The sequence below is a fragment of the Alligator mississippiensis genome, chromosome 9, assembly GCF_030867095.1.
Source record: "Alligator mississippiensis isolate rAllMis1 chromosome 9, rAllMis1, whole genome shotgun sequence".
Taxonomy (NCBI): domain Eukaryota; kingdom Metazoa; phylum Chordata; order Crocodylia; family Alligatoridae; genus Alligator; species Alligator mississippiensis.
The window spans coordinates 49,573,082-49,593,860 of record NC_081832.1 but is presented as its reverse complement, the minus strand read 5'-3'; the positions used below and the strand labels follow the sequence as shown (position 1 = coordinate 49,593,860).

At 42.8% G+C, this 20,779-nt stretch overlaps 1 protein-coding gene across 1 annotated transcript in view; it reads right to left on the bottom strand.

Annotated features, from left to right (window-relative positions):
* The window catches only part of LCP2 (lymphocyte cytosolic protein 2), a 57,738-nt gene extending 37,377 nt beyond the window's left edge, over positions 1 to 20,361 (bottom strand). The window contains exons 1-3 of the mRNA XM_006271965.3: positions 20,056 to 20,361; positions 9,764 to 9,826; positions 4,771 to 4,817 (exon numbers count right to left, since the gene is read on the bottom strand). Of these exons, the coding sequence (XP_006272027.1) occupies positions 4,771 to 4,817; positions 9,764 to 9,826; positions 20,056 to 20,133 (188 nt within the window). The 5' untranslated portion in view covers positions 20,134 to 20,361. The remainder of the gene's footprint in view (positions 1 to 4,770; positions 4,818 to 9,763; positions 9,827 to 20,055) is intronic.
* Positions 20,362 to 20,779: the final 418 nt, after the last annotated feature.

Here is a 20,779-nt window from a genome sequence, read left to right as displayed (position 1 = left end):
CATACAAATTCATGTATATATTTAGTAAATAGTTAAGCTTTCATAATTACATTAACAAGATTCATTTTTACATTTGAAGACAGACAAAATGGCACATGAATATGTGCTTTTGACACAACTGGTATAAGTCTTTCTTTGAAATAATAGAGTGATTTTATAACCAGTTTAAAACAAATGTGCATTATACTCAGAAAAAGATTTCCATGATCAAATTAGTCACTTCAGTAGTTTCTGCAAAAAATTAGAGAAATATCCAAAAGTACTGTCTTCATTATTTGTAAACCTTGATTACACAAGTTCCCTCACACAAGTGTATTTAGAAAAAAACACAAGATCAGCTCATGGATGTGGCCTGTGGTTAATAAACTTAGTACGGTTCAAAATGCTAGGCCATGTTTCCAGCTGGTGCAAAGCAACCTCAGCTTAATGTTAAAAGAGCTACCTCAATACATACTACAAGAGAAACTAGCTCACTTTTAGCAGTCAGCCTACAAGTTTGTAGGCTAGCAAAAAAATGCAAGGTTAACAAAGCAATGAGGCAAATTGGCACCTAATTTTAGGATGCTAATAAAAAATTCTGTCTGCAGAAAAAGAAGTAATCTTAATGAGAGTTGGATTTCAATTGTGGTCTGAATGATTAGGGTTTGATTCTAGTTCTGTGAAATGTGTTAACAAAATTCCCAGTCCTTTTACTCAGAACAAATAGGTTTTGAACAATTAAATCCAATGAATATTAATATAAAAAACAAGCAACTCATAAGCTTCATTACAATGTTGAGAACTAGCCTTGTCCCTCTGGTAAGCACCATTATCTAGTTTTACATTGTTTCCCTTAACCCTTTGGAGACTTCCAAACTCAGTATAATCATGAGTATCGTTGTTCAAATACAAGAACAGCACAGTGGGATACAGCTTTCTGTCTTGGGAAAACCACACTAAGGAAATTCACAGTATGAGAGGTAAGCTTGTTTAACTTGGAAGAATTAACTAAATGTAATATTTTTGGAATCAAACTGTTTTATATACATGATTGAGTACCCTGGCTACCTTCATTCCACAATTTTTAGTTTAGCATGTAAACATTCATTTATATGTCAGTGCAGTCTGGCTCTTATATATCAATCATATAGCAGGCCCTCAAGAAATCTGTGTTTTAGCACTTGGAGGAGAAGAAGGTCATTAGGAACAGTCAGGATAGATTCACCAAGGGCAAGTCATGCCTGGCCAACTTGATTGCCTTCTATGATGTGATGATTGGCTCTGTGGATGTGGGGAGAGCACTAGACATGATATACCTTAACTTTACAAGGCTTTTGATGTGGTCTCTGAAAACATTCTCGCAAGCAAGCTAAGGAAGTATGGGTTGGATGAATTGACTTAAACTGGCTAGAAAACTGGCTGGATCATCAGGCTCAGAGGGTAGTAGTTAATGGCTCATTGTCTAATTGTCAGCTGGTATCAAGTGGAGTGCCACAGGGGTCAGTCCTGGAGCCTGGTTTGTTCAATATTTTCATTAGTGACCTTGCAAGATCATAGAATCATAGAAAAGATGGGATAGAGTACACCCTCAGCAAGTTCCAGATGACACCAAACTGTGGGGGGAGAGGGGGGTAGTAGTAGATATACTGAAGGATAGGGTTAGGATTCAGAAAGACCTAGAGAAAGTAGAGGATTGAACCAAAAAAGATCTCATGAGCTTCAGTAAGGACAAGTGCAAAGCCCTGCACATAGGACAGAAAAATGCCATGCACCACTACAGGCAGAGGACTGACTGGCTAAGCAGGAGCTCTGCTGAAAAGGATTTGGGGTTACAATGGACATTAAGCTGAATATGAGCCAACAGCATGCCCTTGTTGTGAAGAAGGCTAACAGCATACTGGGCTTCATTAGTTGGAGCATTGCCAGCAGACTGGGCAAGTGATTATTTCCCTCTATTCTGCACTGGTTGAGGCCACATCAGGAGTACTGTATCCAGTCCGTCCTTCCCTGCCCAGAAAGAATGTGGACAAATTGGAGAGAATTCAGTGTGTAGCAACAAAAATGGTTAAGGGGTTTGAGCACATGCCTTATAAGGAGAGGATGAGGGAACTGGGCATATTTATTCTGGAGAAGAGAAGACTGAGGGGGGAGTTAATAGCAGGCTTCAATTGTACCTAACAGGTGGTTCTAAAGAGGATGGAGCTGGACTGTTTTCAATGGTGGCAGACAACAGAACAAGGATCAATGGTCTCAAGCTGCAGCAAGGGAAGTTTAGGTTAGATATTAAGAAAAACTTTCTCACTAGAAAGTTAATAAAACACTGAAACTAGTTACCCAGTGAGGTTGTGGACACTCCATCCGTAGAGGTTTTTAAGACCTGGCTATAGAAAGCCTTGGCTGGGATGATCTAGTTGGGAATGGTCCTGCTTTGAGCAAGGGATTGGACTAGAATACTAGATGACCTCCCGAGGTCTCGTCTAACCTTAATTTTCTATGATTCCATGATTCTATAAACTGGCATAGTTATATACGAGTGTATACTCTTCTTTCTTTCTGAGGTGACCTACACAGCTGAAGTCCCTGAATCAATCATCTCTCTCAAGACAATACCATTCATTAAGATCAGTTTCAAGTGCTTACTAGCAATACTGTATTGTATGTTCTTATGCTTTATGAAACACATATTGAAGAAATGAAGAATCCTTTTGAACTGAGCAATGGCTGCCTAAAATTGGTGTGTGGAAAAAAAAAATTAACATCCGAGACAATTCTTTGCATGGGATTAACTTCTACCTATCCTCTGACTGCTGATGCATTTATCTCTGGCTTGCACTGATCCTGGGGGCATTTTGTTAAAAAAACCCCCCAACAAAAAACAGGTAGGTTTGGAGAAAGGATAGTCTAATAATTAAATCAATGTTCTGAGAGACCCAGTTTCAATTCCCTCATCTATCTCATGATTCCTTTGAGACACTTAGCATAGTACACAGCTCTCTGTGCATCAGTGGTTGACTTCACTTGAAAATAAACACGTTGAAAACCATTAAACACTTGCACACTATGTCAGTGGGGTTCAGAGAGCATATTTATAACGATAATGGAGCTGAAATAGCTAGATGACTCAGTCTTCTTTTTGATTTTTTTTCATGACTTAAAAGGTAGGAAATGATTCCTGTCCCTTTTTGATATGTTACTGAACCCAGAAAAGAAACTTTATAGCCTGTTTGATGGACAATCAGAATTGATAATGACCTAACACACTTGCTCTAGCATTAATATGGCTAGAACATATTTGTCTCCTTTAGCTTTTCTCTGTGTGTTTGTCAAAAGAACACTTTGGGATTATTATTCTAATATCTTATTATTTCTATATTTTATTATACAGTGAACAGTCAGGTAAGATGGCAAGGCCATAACAGACTTGTGATCTAAATGGAGAAAAAAAAGATGTATGAGTGAAGGGATGAATTAGAATGTACCGTGTAGAATGATGTATTTAAACATACATTTGTTTTCTGTTAGATTTATTTTGACTTTTTCATCATCATCATCATCTTTATTCAATTTTCCAAGCTGAGTACAGAGCTTTAGAGTTCTTTTGCAGGGTTTCTAGTTCTTAATACCTTTGTGAGCAGCAGAAAGTAGCCACACTAAACACAATGAGAAAAATGGGCAAAGAAAACACAACTGACATAATTTACCCTCTCAGAACCAATGGACTATATATTATTCACATAAGACAGTCATATATCTTTGTCTACACTGAGTGGTTTTTTTAAACTCTGTCTTACTGCATAGTGTTGTGATATAGACTTTGAAAAGAATAACCCCTTTGCAAACATCCTCAGTAAAGAAGTAAAATAAGAAAAACAAAAAGAATGCAAGCCAAGGTGATCAAAACAGCGAGAGAGGAAAAAATGATCAAATAACAAAACTATTTTATCAAACTAAAAAAAGGAGGTATCTTACATAACAGTCTCAATAGAATAATTTATTTTTCACAATAGAACCATTTATTTTTCATAATTAAATTCTACAAACAGCAGAATTCATTGATACCTTTTTTCTAATAAAAATATAATTTTAAAACCTCATGCTTATCTATGAGTTACCATATTTTCTTGCATGCATATGCAATTTTACACCCTAATCAACCACACATAACAGGATGCATGTATTAAGAGGGGAAACTGTTTCATAGTTGGTAGGGTTGGAAGGGACCTGAGCAGATCATGAAGTCCAACCCCCTGCCATGGGCAAGGGGAAAGAAGCAAGTCTGGAGACACTGTTTTTGCCATGCAGATACCAAGATGGGTGCCACTTGTGCTGGCTCAGAAAGCTGAAGGGGTGGAGTCCTGCATTAACCTGCTAACAGCCACAGCTAGTGACTGAGCACTGTCGGTTGTGCTTGAAGAGCAAGTGCACTGTTGGTAATATCTTGATGAGGCTTGTACTTTGGGAACAACATCTTATTTACAGGAATTATTTAAGAATCAGAAACAGTAGAGAAGTAATAATCTAACTATTACTCTTGCAAGGATCTGGGGCTTAAGGTTGTGTCCTGGGATGCCACGCTTCCTGGACACGCTATGTTCCAAGGAACAGGTTACTCTGTTATGCAGTCAGCTGTGACTCTGGAAAAAAAATCTTTCTTTCTACATTCTGCCTTCTGAAAACAAAGTGAATGTTTTATTTGGGTGCATATTGTTCAGAATAAATGATGGTATATTTCCAATCCTTTCAGTTTAATATCTGTTTTGAAAGAGGGTAACTGTTTTGAATTTTACTTACGGCACTCGCAGTTTGGGAAATTTCTGAATATCATTTTCAGACATGTTCTGAAAAAGAAACACAATAGTTTTTTACAAACTTGTCTGTGAAACAGCTTATGAATTATGGAAGCTTTAAATAAGTTATAGTTAATAGTTTGTTCTGTAGGCAAGAAACTAATACAGAGCAGATATGTATTTAAGTTTCTGTTCAGTGCTTAGAAACTAAATTTAAGAATATTATTGTGCCAAACTTTTAAGTATTCATATGAAATCGGCACATCTATGTGAATGCTCAAATTTAGGCATGTGCTTAGGTAATTTGTTGAATAGTGTCCGTGCTGGTGCTCTGCTGAATTGACCATCTGTTGTTACTTTGTTTGTGATTTAAAATGGTGCCTCACCCCACACCTGAGCCTGATGAACCTAAGAACATGAAATAAAAACTCTCCCTGAACACTGCAAAGTTAACATAGGGCAAAGAAAAAAATTACAAACATACTGGAAACTACTTCCAAATTACCCCCGGGCTTATACAGGCAACTCAACTCAAAACAAAAATGAGCATTTTAATACTAAATCATGTTTATTGTTTCCTTTCCTCTCCCTTCTTGTCTCTTGTTTGCTGGAGGTTGGTCCTCAGTCAGTGATATACCTGGGCAGTGTACTGGTTTCATTAATCTCCAGTGTATTTAATATTAAAATATAAAAAGCTAAATACCATTTTAGATTGGGGTGGGCAAAATACCGCCAGCAGGCTGGACGCAGCCCACCAACTGATTGGATCTGGCCCACAGGCAAATGCCCACAATTGATTGTATCCATCCAGGAGCAACCCACACTGTGCTCATGCCTGTGGCCCCTGCTGGCCTCAGTCCCAGCCCCAGCCCCTGGCCAGCATGCATAGCTTCCCAATCCCAGCCCCTGGCCAGCATGCATAGCTTCCCAATGGAGCTGTTCCCAGTGAGGCTGCAGCTTCCCAGATACTGCTCAGCTCCCCTGCAGCTCCTCCTCCTGCCCATGCTGCACTGCTCTGGACAAGAGGTAATGATGGGAAGCAGCAGTGGCCATGTGGGGTGCAGGAAGAAGATGCAACCTGACAGCTCCTACCCCAGCATATAGGACTCTAGCTCTGGCTTGTGGTTGCTTTCCACCCATTCTGCCCACCAGGCACAATGAGCAGGCACTTGTGAGAAGCCAAGTGAGTGGAAGGCAGCCAGGAGCTGGAGTGGGAGCCCCATGCACTGGGGCAGGAGCTGCCTGACTGAAGTTTCCCCTCCTCCCCCCTGCCTGGCTGGGCATGTGGTCCCAAGCACATGTCCCCATAGCCATCGCTGCCATTTCCTATTATTACCCACTGCCTGGAGTGGTGCAGTAGGGGCAGACGGAGGAGGAGGAACCACTTGAGGTAGCGGAAGTTGAGCAGTACCTGAAAGGCTACACTGAAAACACCTTTGCTGGGAAGCTGTGTGCACTGACCTGGGCTGGGGGTGGGTGTGAGCAGAAGCACACTATGGGATACCTCGGACTGGAGCAGGTGGGGCTCAGCCCCATGCAGAGCACCACGGGGGCAGTCATGAGCCAGATGGCGGAAGGTGGACCACATTTGCACTTGCACTGCCCAGATGAGCTCTGCTGCATGCACCCCCTAGATCCCCCTCCTTTCCTCTCTCCCTCTACCCTGGCCAGCTCCCAGTACCTAGCATGTGGGTAGCTTCCCCCACACATGCACACCCCACCACACCCCACCTCCCACCTCCCCCGAAACACATACACACACACCACACAACCCCCCCACACACCCCAACCCCCTACACAAACACACATATATCCTCCACCACACACACCCCCACATACAATATACAAAAGTAAAACTATTCTGAGCTATTATGCATTCACCTTTATATATACTACTCAAAAAAACATAAATCAGGGCAAAAATATTTTTTGTAAAATATGTTAATAGTAGATGTTTGATTTTTAGTATATGATTTGGTTTTTAACTATAATTTGTTAAAATGATCTCTTATAAAAAAATTTATGCATGTGGCCCTCAACAGCTTACCAACATTCAGTAAGTGGGCTGCCAGCTGAAATAATTGCCCGCCCCTGTTTTAGATGGTACCCCCATCTTTGTGGGCTCAATTCACATAGCAAGTGAAGGTCTATGGCATTCCTTCTGGCAATATATGAACTTTCTGCTTCTTCCAAAGAATGCTGAAGAATAGGAAATGCCTTTTTTAACACTTTTTAAATCAGTCACACATTTTACTAGCAATAAATCAGTGTGCTAAACAAAGAGCAATGCTTGGTTTTGGGAGGTAGAGGTGTACTACACCTGGTGGTTTAGGTCCTCAGGGGTTCACCCCAATTTGCTCCACATAGGCTTACACCATTTAGTTTTGCTATGAATCTGAAATTTGAACAAATTTTAAAGCTCCAAGCTAAATTAATGTGACATTTCTTGTGGTTACACAGCAAACTCATGTGAAGATGTGAAGTTTGCACAGTTTCAATGTGAAACCCTTAAGAAGGCTGAGCTTTGCTTGAGGTAGGAGTTGTATGCTTGCAACAAATTCTGAAACCAGGGAGATTTATGCAATACTAGCTGAAACCTACAAAACATAAGTTTTTATTGCAAAAGTATTTTTTTAAATACAGGATTTTTAGTTATCCTTTGACTGAATACTTTAATGGAATCAAAGTGGGGGCAGGAAGAATGGGGCTGGGGCTGGTGACAGTACAGAGTCCACACCCAGGGGTCTGGCAGCAGTGTGGAGCTCATCTCGGCAGGGTGTAAGTGTGAGGGAGGTGTAGGGCCCCCCCCACACACTCCCTCCGTGGCACGTAGCCCCCACTCCCAGCAGCAGCAGTAGGCAATGGGTGCTCAGGGTGCTTATGCCCCGTGCAGGTGATGGCGCCCAGCAGTGCACAGCTTTGACCAGTGCTGCACATTTTGGCGAGGAGTGCAGCCTGGTAGGGCTGCTTCTATTGTGGGAGTTCCCCACACACATGCTCAGCTTCTGCACTCGCGGGAAGCTCCAAGGGAAGCTCCGGACAGAAGCTGGCTGCCTTTTCCCACCCCTCCTCCCCACCACTGTGGAGGTCCTGGGACTCTGGTAGAAGTGGAGGGGAGCCCCAACCCCTGCTTCCCTGCAGACCTGGGACATGCACAGCATGGAGCTGCACATGCATGCGAGGAACCCCTGTGATAGAGGTGGACAGCAAGGCTGCACTCCTCACCCCCATGTGCAGTGGTGGCTGGAGCCTTGAGTGTCCACATCTGCTGCTGCTGCTACCAGTGGGGGCTGTATGCCATGGAGGAGCTGAGGAGGGTCCCCACAGCCCTCCACCCTCCCTCACATCCCACAAACCTCACACACCCACACCCTGCCCCCACAACCCTCCCTCATATAAACCCCCCAAGATACCCTATTTTCCGCCCACACAGCCACACCACCTCACAACCCCCTACACACCACCATACACCCCCCATCCCCACAACTCTCACACACAATATACAAAAGTAAGACTATTTTGAGCTATTATGCAATCATCTGTATAGCCACTATACAAACACAAATTATGGCAAATATTTTTTGTAATGAAATTAAAAATATGTTATAGTAGGTGTTTGACTTTTAGTGTATGATTTGGTTTTTTTCCTGGTTCCAAGATGGCAACCCACCCCTCCCAAAAGGCGTACTTCTGGGGAGCAAGGGGAGGGACTTGTGATGACAAAGGTCAGGAGTTAGGGGCAGGACTTTTGGTCCCAAGGTGGCAACCAGGAGGGAGGGCAACTGCCAAGGGTGGGGCTCAACAGCTCACCAGAACTCATAAGTGGCCGTCCAGCCAACATAATTGCCTGCCCCTGAAGTAGAGGCTGCCAACAATTCGTTTAGAAATGTATGATATCTTGAGTATAAACTTTTCTCTAGAAGATAGTCAATGACAGTTAGATCCTGCTGTCAAATCTCTATTGTTTCTCTCTCTCAAATAAAAATATCACCACAAGGGATACTACCATTTCTAGAGATTGTAGATTTCCTGATTAAATAATCCCTATGTTTATGGTAGCAACAGATATTCAAAAGTAATGGGGGTTTAGATTCTGTAGGTTGTTTGATCAATGGGCAGAATAGCTTCCTTTCTATATTACTGTCTTTTTTATGTGGGCATTTACAGAAGTGTAGAATCAGTTTTGGCTTGGAAATTCTGCTGTCTTTTTTTTCCCTTCCCAGGGAGACAGGGGTTCAAGGGTATTCTGGTTTCTAAACTGCACCACAGAGAGTTTTCATTAAAATAAAAATGCTAAGCTACATATCAGCGAGTTGGAATTCAGACTAGACCATGATAGGTGTACAAATGAGAAAAATGGTTTGCCATTTAAAAAAAAATATTAAGCTAGGCCCTTAGGAGGTAAAAATCATTAATCCCTATGCAACCATACTGATTTGGATCTTATCTGTTAGTTTGTTATGATTTTAACAAAGCATTGAGTATGCATACTGTTTGGGGAAATAATACTTTTTTTTTAACTATCATGACATAAGTAGAAGCCCTTGGCATATATGTCTCCAAAAGAATGCTAACTTGTGCAGTCCACTACCACCTAATTCTGTATAATGGTAGCTATTGGAAATCTGATAAACTGCAGATTATTATTGCCAATATATGAAAAGCAATTATGTTCTGGAAAGGAAAATATTGAAGCTGTGCACCATCAGTTTTAGTTTCAACACATTTGTAAGCTAAGCACTATTATTGGGTTCTTGATACTCAATGTCCTGTTTTCAAAGAAGAATCTTTGGTGGATTTTAATCAGCAGTTTCACTGCCAGAAAGCAGCTGAGCATAGTAGATATATGGCCATGTGATGAGTTACTTCTGGGGCCCATCCCCATGGGACATGGGCAAGACCTAATGCAGAGATCATCCCAACAAAAGCACTCCCAATACAAATCCCAAGGAAAACCATGTGACATTTTTCTCATGATACTGAATAGTCTTACTTACCAAAAATCTTTGTCCATTTATGTTGTACTTTCTGACAACTTTCTCACAGTCCTTGTACTTTAACTATGAAGGAAGAAAAAAATGTCTGAGAATTAATCTGAGAATGGTTTAAAGCACAAATGCAGCAAAGCACTAGTAGCTGTGCACATGTTCAAGGAAATGTTTTGTTTCCTTTGTATTTGGTGAAGTTCTTCAGCACATGCAGCAGTGTGCATTGCTTTGTCTATAATAAAGATGTTGGTTAGAACGTGTAAATTGGAAAGTAACCTTTAAATCCCAACCAAGACAAACCACTAAAGGCCAGGCAGAACTGCAGACAATGGGTTCTTCTGCTCCCAGTTTGAATAGTGAAGATTTGTGCTGCACCTATCATGGTCTGTGCTTAAATAGTATACCCAGACATGCATATAGTTTTGTACGAAAAGGCTACCTAGACTGATTGTGTTTACAGATTTTAAAACAGAAGCAACTACTTTCCATGCCCACTTAAAGAGTCTCCAATAACAGAGGCATAATAAAGCAGCCATAGTACCTGAAGCTGTTGGATGTGGGGGGCAGCAGTGACTCTTGGCTGCTGCGGTGCTTCCAGCATAATCATATGGCTAGGGTGGTAGTGCTGATATTTTTATGCCCCTTACCTTACCTTAAGTCAGCATCTGGAGCAGCTGCCCTGGTTGCCATGCTCTCATTACACTACTACCAATAATTTTGTCTGACAAAACCTTGATGCTCTGAGAAGACTGTGTTTCTCTTAGGCCAGTGCAGGGAAGTATGCTCAAACCCTGAAAAGTGTGGAAAAAGTATATTCTGATAGCTACCATAAACATTCAGCACCCTTATAACAAAACCTTCAGTTTCAAATGAACACAGTAGAAGTTGTATGAATACAGTGACAGCTGAAATAGAACATATAAATTATTTGTAAACATCCTTAATTTCTTCTTCATTATGACATCTTTCATGGTAATGTTTGGGGCATGGTTCTAGACTCTGTTGTGGTAGTTTCCATGCAAAACAGTTTACAATTTAACCAGAAGGTGAGAAAATCGATGAGAGTACAAAAGTCAGGTGCGGTAGGAAATACAAGGTAACAAAGAATGGTTGTGATCAAAGCAGCACCTGTGTGTACCAGCTGTCTACCCAGTGTTGAATATTTTGTAAGCATGATGACAAAGAAGCGTTTGAGATGAGATGAGAACGAGGATAATGTAGTGACTGTGTATATTTATAGATGGTGCCCAAAACATTATATTTGAACAGAACTGTCATATTGTGAGAGAAGCACTTTATATGGTTAAACACTGTTCTCATTTTAACAGATAGGGAGCTTTCCTATCTGAACATTGCAACAGGCCCATATATGATCATCGCTTGCCTTTGAACTCTAAATCCTTGCATGGCTAGGGGTTTGTCCAGACCATAGCAAATCATTCAGATAACAATTCCTTTGAACAACCACCTATTTTGCCCTGTGTGGCTGGGATTACCCAGCTACTAAGTTCCTAGAAGGACTTCTTAATGTAGATCCATTGTAAGAAACATAGTTAAGCCATATACTAATATATTGCTATGGTGCTGTTACATGTTATCTTTAAACCACTCTAAATCTGTGGTGTGTTAGGCTGTGTCACTGTTGATGTGTAGGGAGTACATGCAAGTGCACATGCACCCCAGAGATCAGCCATGCACCCCCTGGAAGCTCCAGCTACAAAACCAGAAGCGCACTTCCGGTTTCACCCGTTTCACTGCTGACTTGGTGATCGGCCGTTGGGGGACTCCCCATCCCCCACACACCCCCAGTCGGCAATTGGCCTCTGGGGGACCTCACCCTGGTCGGCAATTGGCCTCTGGGGGATCCCCCCTCCATTGGTGATCTGGTGCCCCCACAGACCCAGGAGGCACCAGTCACCCATGGACTGTGTTGAAATAGTTTCAGAGCACTCACAGGTTATGGTTTAATGCCATCTGTGACCTGCACAACTGTGACTTTCTACTAGAGGGCCTAGGGAGCAGTAGGGCTGTGAGGAATTTTGCCAGCTGTATCATTTCAATACTATTTAGACTCAGTTCAAACTTGAAACAGTGAAATCAAAATTAAACAAAGGGCCCCGAAACAGCCTTGAAGCAAAACAAGGCCAGTCAAAATGTTTTGAAAGTTTCAAAACGTTTCGAGTTTCGAAGTGATCCAGCTGAGTTCCTCTCCCCAGCACTAGGATTAGGCTGGGGAAGGGAACTCAGCCCAATCACTCAGTTCCCCTCCCCAACGCTATGACCCATTGGGCTGGGGAAGGGAACTGAGCCTGATCACTCAGTTCCCTTCCCTAGCACTACGATCCACTGGGGTGTGGAAGGGAACCAAGCCAGATTGCTCAGTTCCCCTCCCCAATGCTGCGATCCATCAGGCTGGGGAAGGGAACTGAGCCCAATTGCACAGCACCCGCAGCCCTCCTGGGGTTGCGGCCCCAGATCTGCCTGCCAGATGAGAGAAGGCATGCACTTCTGCCTGGGACCAGTGACATGCTGGCACCAGTCCCAGGCAGCAGCACCTGGGTTCCATCCCTCATCTGGCAGGAAGATCGGGGACCCCCAACCCTGGGTGGACTGTCACAGTCCCCGCAGCCCTCCCAGGGTTGTGGGCCCCAGATCAGCCTGCCAGATAAGAGAGGCTGTTTCGAGCTTCCCCATTATAGCCAATGGGTGAAACTTGAAAAAGCATTGAAACAGCATCACTGTTTCAATGAAACAAAAGGGAACCACGGTTTCAAATCAAAATGAAATTCAAAACGAAATTCTGTTCCATCGAAATGTTGAAACGCAAGTCAAAATAGAACGGTGCTGTTTTGCACAGCCCTAGTGAGCAAGGGTGTGGCCAGAAGCCAGGACTCTATCCCTCTTCTAGGAGTGGAGCTCTGGAGGTTAAACAGCAAGAGCACGGAGTCCAGGGAAGAATGCCTATCTGAACTCCATTACTCGCACTGCCACTGGCTCTGCTGCTGGTGATTAACTCTGGTGACAGCACGGATCCTGTCCATGTGGACCCTGTAGAAGCATGCCTCCCTGGGCTCTATGCTCTCACCATGCTCAGCAGTAGGATCCCTTTTCCTCTTCCCATCCAAGAATACAGGAGGAAACTGGGGAGGAAGGCCACTCTTCTCCCTGCCCCCCCCCCCCCACCATACTCTCCTGGCTGGGGGACAGCTGCCTGGATCTGGAGCAGAGGATTAGCCCTTTGAGGGAAGGAGTACATGCCTGCCCCCCAGTTCAGGAGACTGGATTGGGCCTTCAGGGGTCCTTCGAGTCAGTAGTATGGGACCACGTGGGCTAGGATCATACCCAATCAGTGTGTCTACATATGCAATTAATGCTCAGTAAGGTTACTATGCAGTAAAACAAGGTGCAATAAGATGTGGCCATGAACGCATCTACACATATACCATGTCAGGCACAGATTTTCACCCAAGGGGTGTAGCCTTGTCCAGGACTGCTCCTGCCTTGCTGTGCCCCTCTAAAGTAGCCAGGGTAGGGGGTCCAGGCTCCCTCAGGTGCCAGCCCAGGAGCTGACAGAGTGAATGGGGGCCAGTCCCTATGTACACAGGGCCAGGAGAGCTGTGCCAGCTGCAGGGGCAGCTGTCTTCCACCCTCATGTACGTCAGATGGGTCCTGATGAGCACAGAGCTGGGAGGCCCCTACAGCCAGCACAGCTCTCCTAGTACCATGCACATCAGGATGGGTCCCAATGTGCATGGGATTAGGAGACAACTGCCCCTGCAGCCAGCACAGCTACCACCACATCAGGACTTAGCCAGGCAGCAGTGGCATCCTGCTGCTTGTGCTGACCAGTGACAATTTTGTTTCTCGTCATTATCTACCTGTGCACTACTGTGCATTACCTAATGCACCGCTGTATGTGTTGGTATTAGCAAATGGCATGTATGTAATACATGCCATTCTAATTTAATATGCAGTAAGTCCAGTGCACATGTAGATGGTGACACTTTACTGTACATTAGATTAGTCTAATATATATAGTTACCAGTTGAACACAATGTTTTATTGATATATTTACAATTTTAAAGCAATTTGATAGCTTACCAGTGCCTCAATCACTATAATAAAATTAATTCTAAATACCTATAAATTTTAGCATTTGATTTCGGGTTTTTTACCATGGTTTTTTATCTCCCTGCTCCCTTCGCTCACCAGGACACAGGTCCCAGCCCCTCACTTCCAAGCCACAACCCCCTGGCCCTGCTGGTGCTCCTCCCTCCCCACCCACAGCTCCCCAGCCATGCAGCAGGGGGCCCCAGCTACCAGAGCTACAGGGCCAGGGACCCGGGTCCACAGCCCCCTGGCCCCTGCAGCAGCACCTGAGCTCTGGCTGCCAGCTGAAGGAGGCACCAGCTGCTATAGCAGAGTGGAGTGTGGAGCCTGGCTCCCCCTCCCCCGTGGCCAGCATGCCTAGAGCAGAGTCTGTGAAGGTGGGGGTGAGTGTGGCCTGCCTGCTGCAGACTCGAGCTGTCCACCCTGCTGCCCATCCCAGGGCTTCTGTGGCCCCGCAGGCAGGGCTTCTGTGGCCCCCTGGCATGGCAGGGCAGAGTGGGGCCGGGTAGGGAAGCACTGTGCCGCTGCTGGGATCTCTGTAATACCATTGCAAGGTGCACCCTGACCACCCAGCAGCCATGGAGAACACAACTCCATGTTGCCAGCCCCACTGCTGTGGGCAGAGGGGTGCCTCATCATGGCAACGCAGAACTCATGGCAGCAGCACTGAACTTCCTCACTTTACTCTGCCCTGCCATGCTGGGTCCTGCCCACTGGATCGTACAGACAGGGAGCCCCAAGCCCGCAGGGGCTAGTCTGCACCTGTCCCTGCACTATGCACATATCTGGGGGGCACATGCCCCCCCATGTCTCCCCTGGGAGAGTGTACAGTGGTGGGGAGCCAGCCCTTCCCACCCCCCAAAGAAGCCACCCATGGCCCCATCCTGCTCCCCACACGAGCTCTGCAGCCACACATGGCCTGGGCCCCAAGTCCATGCATACAGCCCTATCCCTAGTCCTGCCCTGCTCTGTCCAACTCCCTCCCTCTCTCACGATGTGGGCCCCAATCTTCCACACCTCCCCGCCACCAGACTTACCTGCAGGGACCTGCTCTCCAGGCTGCCAGGTGGCCATATGCATGTGTGGATGTGCACATGTGTATGCCATCCCCTGCCTGACCACACTCCTCCCACTTGAAACCTCTGCCAGCCTGCAAATTGGGAAACCCACCATTTCCCATGTTTTTCTTCAGGTTTTTCTTCTTAAAATGAGAAAATCCAAGTTTTACCACATTTTTCCAGGGCAAAAAAATACTTGGGTCCCTGACTATCAGACACAAAAGTAACACCTTTATAAAGTCAAATGTGCCAATAACACCTCACCCAGCTAAGTATCAGGTCAATTACAGCTTCTGAGACAGCACATAATTGCAATAATGTAGCAGGCTAATTATTATCTCCTAATTATTTCCAACCTCTGTTAAGGGACTGTTAAGTGTTTAGACTGTGTATGGCCAGTGCTCCCTGATGTGATGGTCAATGTTCAGCCATTAACCCTTAATTTGAATTGAAATTTGATTCAAACTGTGTGATGCAAATCAGTTAACACAATTTAGAAAATGTTGAACTCATCTGTAAATGGCCTTTATCTCACTGGAGCAGACTAACAATACCCTAGCTCTGGCTAGATAGAACAGTTCAAAGACAACACAAAGTGGTGTAACCTTAAAATCCTTAGAGGGTACTTAGCACAGCTTTACACCCTTTAATACATGGACTCTTCATTTTAAGTGCCTTTAGCATGGTTTAAAGGTAGCCTGTAACACCACCTTTACAAGAGCTAATACTCAAAATACTTACCCATGGAAGAGTTTTTACCTTTGTGAGTGAGTTCCAGTTACTTGTATATGTAAGGGTTTGCAGAAGTGGTACCCTGATCTTATAAAGCATTTTGAGGTTCATGTTATTATATAAACTCTATATAATTTAAGGACTCAGTTCCTCAAATAATTACTCCTTGGCATTGTGTTTACTGTCATGACACAGGCTACAGTGATATTGCTTAAGGCTTTAAATGTGTAGTGCACATGGTAGGAAGTATTTGTAGGCCTGGAACTTAAACTTATATTCCTAAAGGTATTTCCTTTAACTAAAAATCCATTTCCTTGTTAAATATTAAATTTTAAATTTACAAACATGAATGTTTCTCTTTTTTCTGCAACGAGTCAAACGAGTAGTAAATATCCCATTTACTACTTCCTTTTGTAGTGGGGCCTGGCAATATTATAATTCACATTCCTCCAGAGGTGTTTTATAGATAAATGCATCAAAGATTGTGAGATGTTCAGATACTATGGTAATATTGGCCAAATAATTAGTATAAATATCAAAAACATCTTTACACTTCTGTGCATAACGCAATTAGCCTTTTTACTATAGCCTTCAGTGAATCATCATATAACATGCCATGGACCAGTATGTTTTTCTTAGGCCCCTCGACATATTACAAGTATTGTGTAATTAATGGATTAATTGTGCAATTACCTGGGGACCAGCTACACATGCAAAGTAGCTCTCACGCAATAAAAAACTCCAGTCATCTATAAAGTTAGACCTCAAAAATGTGTACTAGTTTATAGCTGGTTGTTACTGATCTTTAATTTGCATGTGTAGCAGGGTCTTTTCTGTGGCTGGGAGCCCTGTTAGCTGATAGGGCTCTCAACTGTAGAGGTGTACCATGCCTACCGTGAAACCCCTGGGCCCTGGGGATCATGGTTGCCATGATTCCTAGGGGTTGGGAGTGCAGGAAACACCTGTTGCTGGGGGATCGCTGCAGGAACTATTTCCCCCTGCCTTAGGGGTTTCCTGAACCCCTGGGGCAGGTGAAATCACCCGGAGGAAGTAAGCTTCTGGGGTGGGGAGATTGCGATCCTAACTGGGGTGTGTGGCTCCCAGCCACAGGACCTTGCTTCTTGCCAGTGCAGGGGCAGACCAGTTCAGGCTCCCCCTGCACTAGCAATAAGGCTCAATAAGATCTAATGCACAATCCCACAACTGTGCTTCCTGCCATGCATGTGTCGAATGACAGAAGGCATGATTGCATGAATCATGCCTTAGAGACCATTGAGCCTTTACCTGCATGTATAGAGGCGCCTTATTAATCTGTTGAACCTAAATTTAAATCCAGTTCTTGGTTAGAATTACATATAAAATATCTCAAGATCTTGGTTATATTTTTTCATGCAGCCAAGCAGAAGAAAACTACACTTGAAACTAAAGCTTTGCAACAAGTTAGCAGTTTCACTTCTCAGGAGGTCCTGTAAACATTTACTTTAATTTTCATCTGTGTTTCTTGGCTACTACACTTGAAGCTTGTTTTGCATTTTAGTTTCTAACTTGCCCCAATTTCCCAAATGACAACCTATGAAAGCTATTGAAACCATGAATTTTGCATGATACCAACTTTAAGTTGGCACAGATTTCTTCAAGCTTAGTCCGTGTCCACTTGAAACTGGACCAGGTATGCTGATATGGTTTGAAACTCCTTAGAAACATTTAGGTCAATCTGGTTTATAATTTCAGATGGAAGTTTTTGGATTTTTATTTCATTTTTTTTGTAAATGTAATTCTTAGCTAAAATGGAAGCACAGATGGATATTTCTGCTGAATATTAAAAATTAGGGAACGTTGTAGAGCTATAGAGAAATAAATACGTGGAAGAGAAAAGATATAATTTTTAACATGAATGAACCAAATTCTCTACTCATATGATCCCTGTTCAAACTCACCAGTGCCAGGAAGATTCCACAGAATGTAAAGCAGCAGTGAATTTGGCCCATTATGTTATAATTTTTTTTATAGAGTGCTAAGCTGAAAGAGGTCATAAGCAATGAGGGGTTTGAGGCTTCCACTCCTTTGGCCTAGTGCATTACAGGAAATGCTACTGTAGCTAAAAAATTCTGCCTAGGAATTCTGAGGAAGGCCCTCTCTCTTAAGGAAATAGTGTGGAGAACATGATACGTGGGGGAACTGGGGTGAGGAACAGGTCCACTTGGATCCTGAAGCTGCCCTCCTTTTTATTTGAATCAAAACTTCCAAGAATTTTTCTTCCATTTTTTTATAAAAAAGCAGCGGAAATATAGTTATGAATTGTTCTGTTGTGAGACAGCAAAATATATTTGTCTTTGGGAATTAATATCTACTGAAAGCACTGGAATAAATCTCTAGGGCAAATAGTCTGCCGCCCTTGCTTAGACAGAGCAGTACTTATTCATATGGAAAGTCCCAAGGAAGTTTACGGAACTAATTGGGAGTGTTGCCTGACAAAGAAGCAGGCTTCATTTTATGGTCATTAAAAGGCTAGGTATGTGGATTTCCAGGCTGGCTTTTTAAAGGAGCATAAGTGATCTGAGTAGCAAATCCTTAGTGAATTTAAGAATCTAACACTCTGTAGGCTTCCAAAAATCGCAGTACAAATACTGAAACACTTTGTGTCAGGGTTCCTGTCAGGTTTTCCCTATAGTCCAGCAAACACAAGGTACTATAGCTTTAAATTGAGCTCTAGGCTATAACACAGTTTTATAATGCACTCAAGTTTATAGTGGGTCCTAAAACTGAAGATATTTAGATACAGGAATTAGCTTACTGGAGACACCATATATGACCAACATTTAACACTTTTCTACCTTTAAAACTAGAGTTACTGTGTTAAGCGTATAATTTTTACAGCACCAAACTAAATGAGACATCCTTACAAAGCATTTTTTTCTTGCTTCCTTTAGAAGCTATTAGTTTCTTTGCTATTAATTTAACATATATATTTTCAGAATTTAAAAAAGTCTTCATGAGATCAATATAGAATACAATGACTTTTTATGGGGCATGTTTTGATTTCTAAAAGATCATTTGAAATTATTTGTGCCACAGATTGTGCTCTTGTTTTAAATAATGTGCGTTTGTGCATCTGAGTAGGCTCATAGGAAAGTAGAGCTGGAAAGGACCTCATAAGGTAATCTAGGCTAGACTCCTGCACAAAATAGGATCATCTCTGACTAAACTATCTCTGCCAAGTGTCTGTCTAACCTGCTTTTGACATTTCCAAGGATGGAGATTCCATGACTTCTCTAGGTAGCCTGTTCCAAAGCCTGAACACCCCTGTACTCAAAAAGTTCCTCCTAATCTCCAACTTAAATTTCCCCTGCTGCAATTTGGGGTCATTGCTCCAAGTCCTGTCCCCTACAGCCCCAGAGAAGAGCCCATTTACATCCATCCTCTCTATAATCGCCCTTCTGATATTCCATGACTGTGATCAAATTTCACCCCCTCCCTCCCACCCCATCCCACCTCAGGCTCCTCTTCTTCAGGCTAAGTAACCCTACTTTTTTCAATCTTTTCTCATAAGTCTGGTCTGTCAAGGCCCCGATCAATTTTGTTGCCCTGCGCTGGACTCTTTTCAAACTGTCCATATCCTTCTTGAAGTGCAGGGCCCAAAACTAGGCACACTAATTTATGTAAATCCTCTCACTATTGCTGAATAGAGTGGAAGAATCCCTTTTCTTGATTTCCAAGTGATACTCCAGTTTATACAAACCCAGGATACTGTTGGATTGTTTTGTAATGAGGGCGCATTGTTGCTTTATATTCAGTTTATGGTCTACTGTAATCCACAGGTCTTTCTCTGCAGTACTGAAGCCTCTGCACTACTGAAGCCTACAGTAATGAAGTCTGTATTTGTGCATGCAGTTATTCTGTCCCAAGTGTAGGACATTGCACTTGTCCCTGTTCAGTTTCATCTGACTGATTCTGTACCATTTCTCCAGTCTGTCCAGGTCATCCTGGATTCTAGCTTTGCCCTCCAGAGTGTCTGAAATTCCACCCAAAGCTTGGTGTTATCCATAAATTTGCTAAGCACACACTCAGTCCTGTCATCCAAATCATTAATGAAGATATTAAACAATACCAGACCCAGGATAGAACCCTGGGGAATCCTTCTTGATACCTCCTCTCAACTAGACATAACATGTAATACATATATATCTATATATATAGACAGGTTATATCTATATCTATAGACTTGTTATGTCTAGTTGAGAGGAGGTATCAAGAAGGATTCCCCAGGGTTCTATATCTATATCTATACATATACATACTATATATATGTGTGTGTGTGTATGTACACACACACACATGCTTAAAGTATGTTACAGTCATTTGTTTTTCAACTATTCGAGGGCAAAACACAGTGAAACTTACTGTTTTAAAGTACTCTGCTAGTTCATCTGGGTTCCAAGCAGCCACATCTGAGCGATAAGGAATGTTTCGCAAATCCATTTTAGTTTTAATTTCCTAGGAGGTTACAGAATTTTCATGCCAAGAGTATTGATGAAACAGCATAGACTTCTTGTCTGAGACCACTTCCAGCAAGTTTAATAATCTCCTTGCCTAATACATGCTCAGAACTTCTTTTGTTAAATACTGACTTCTTATTTCTGAATTATGGTGTAAGAGCATTCAAGAGAGCCCCTGCTTCCTCTCAGTACAAAATGGTCTCTTCTCAGAAAACTTGTCAGCTAGTCAGGCTTACCACTTCCTTTATATGTGAATCTAAATAAGTAAACAAGGAAGCGCAATAACATGTTTAAAATATTCTGCCTGCTGCATGTAAGTGAAATCTGTATGAGCCCTTTTCATCTGAATTTAAGTGGGAAGGGTTGTGTATTTACATGAGATACCCATATAAATATACTGGTACCTAGACTCTGTATTGTGTGCATGTATATACATGAGGATTCCTGAAAAAGACTGTTGCTTTTGAGTTAAATTTGCTTAAGTGCAAATGTAGCCATGCGATACCTAAAAAAATGAGGAAATACCTACATAAAGGAACTTTCTTTTGCATTTCTTGTCACCCCAGATGACAGATTAACTACTTATATTAATAAATACTCCCTTACCTTTCTAACGTGTAAAAATAATA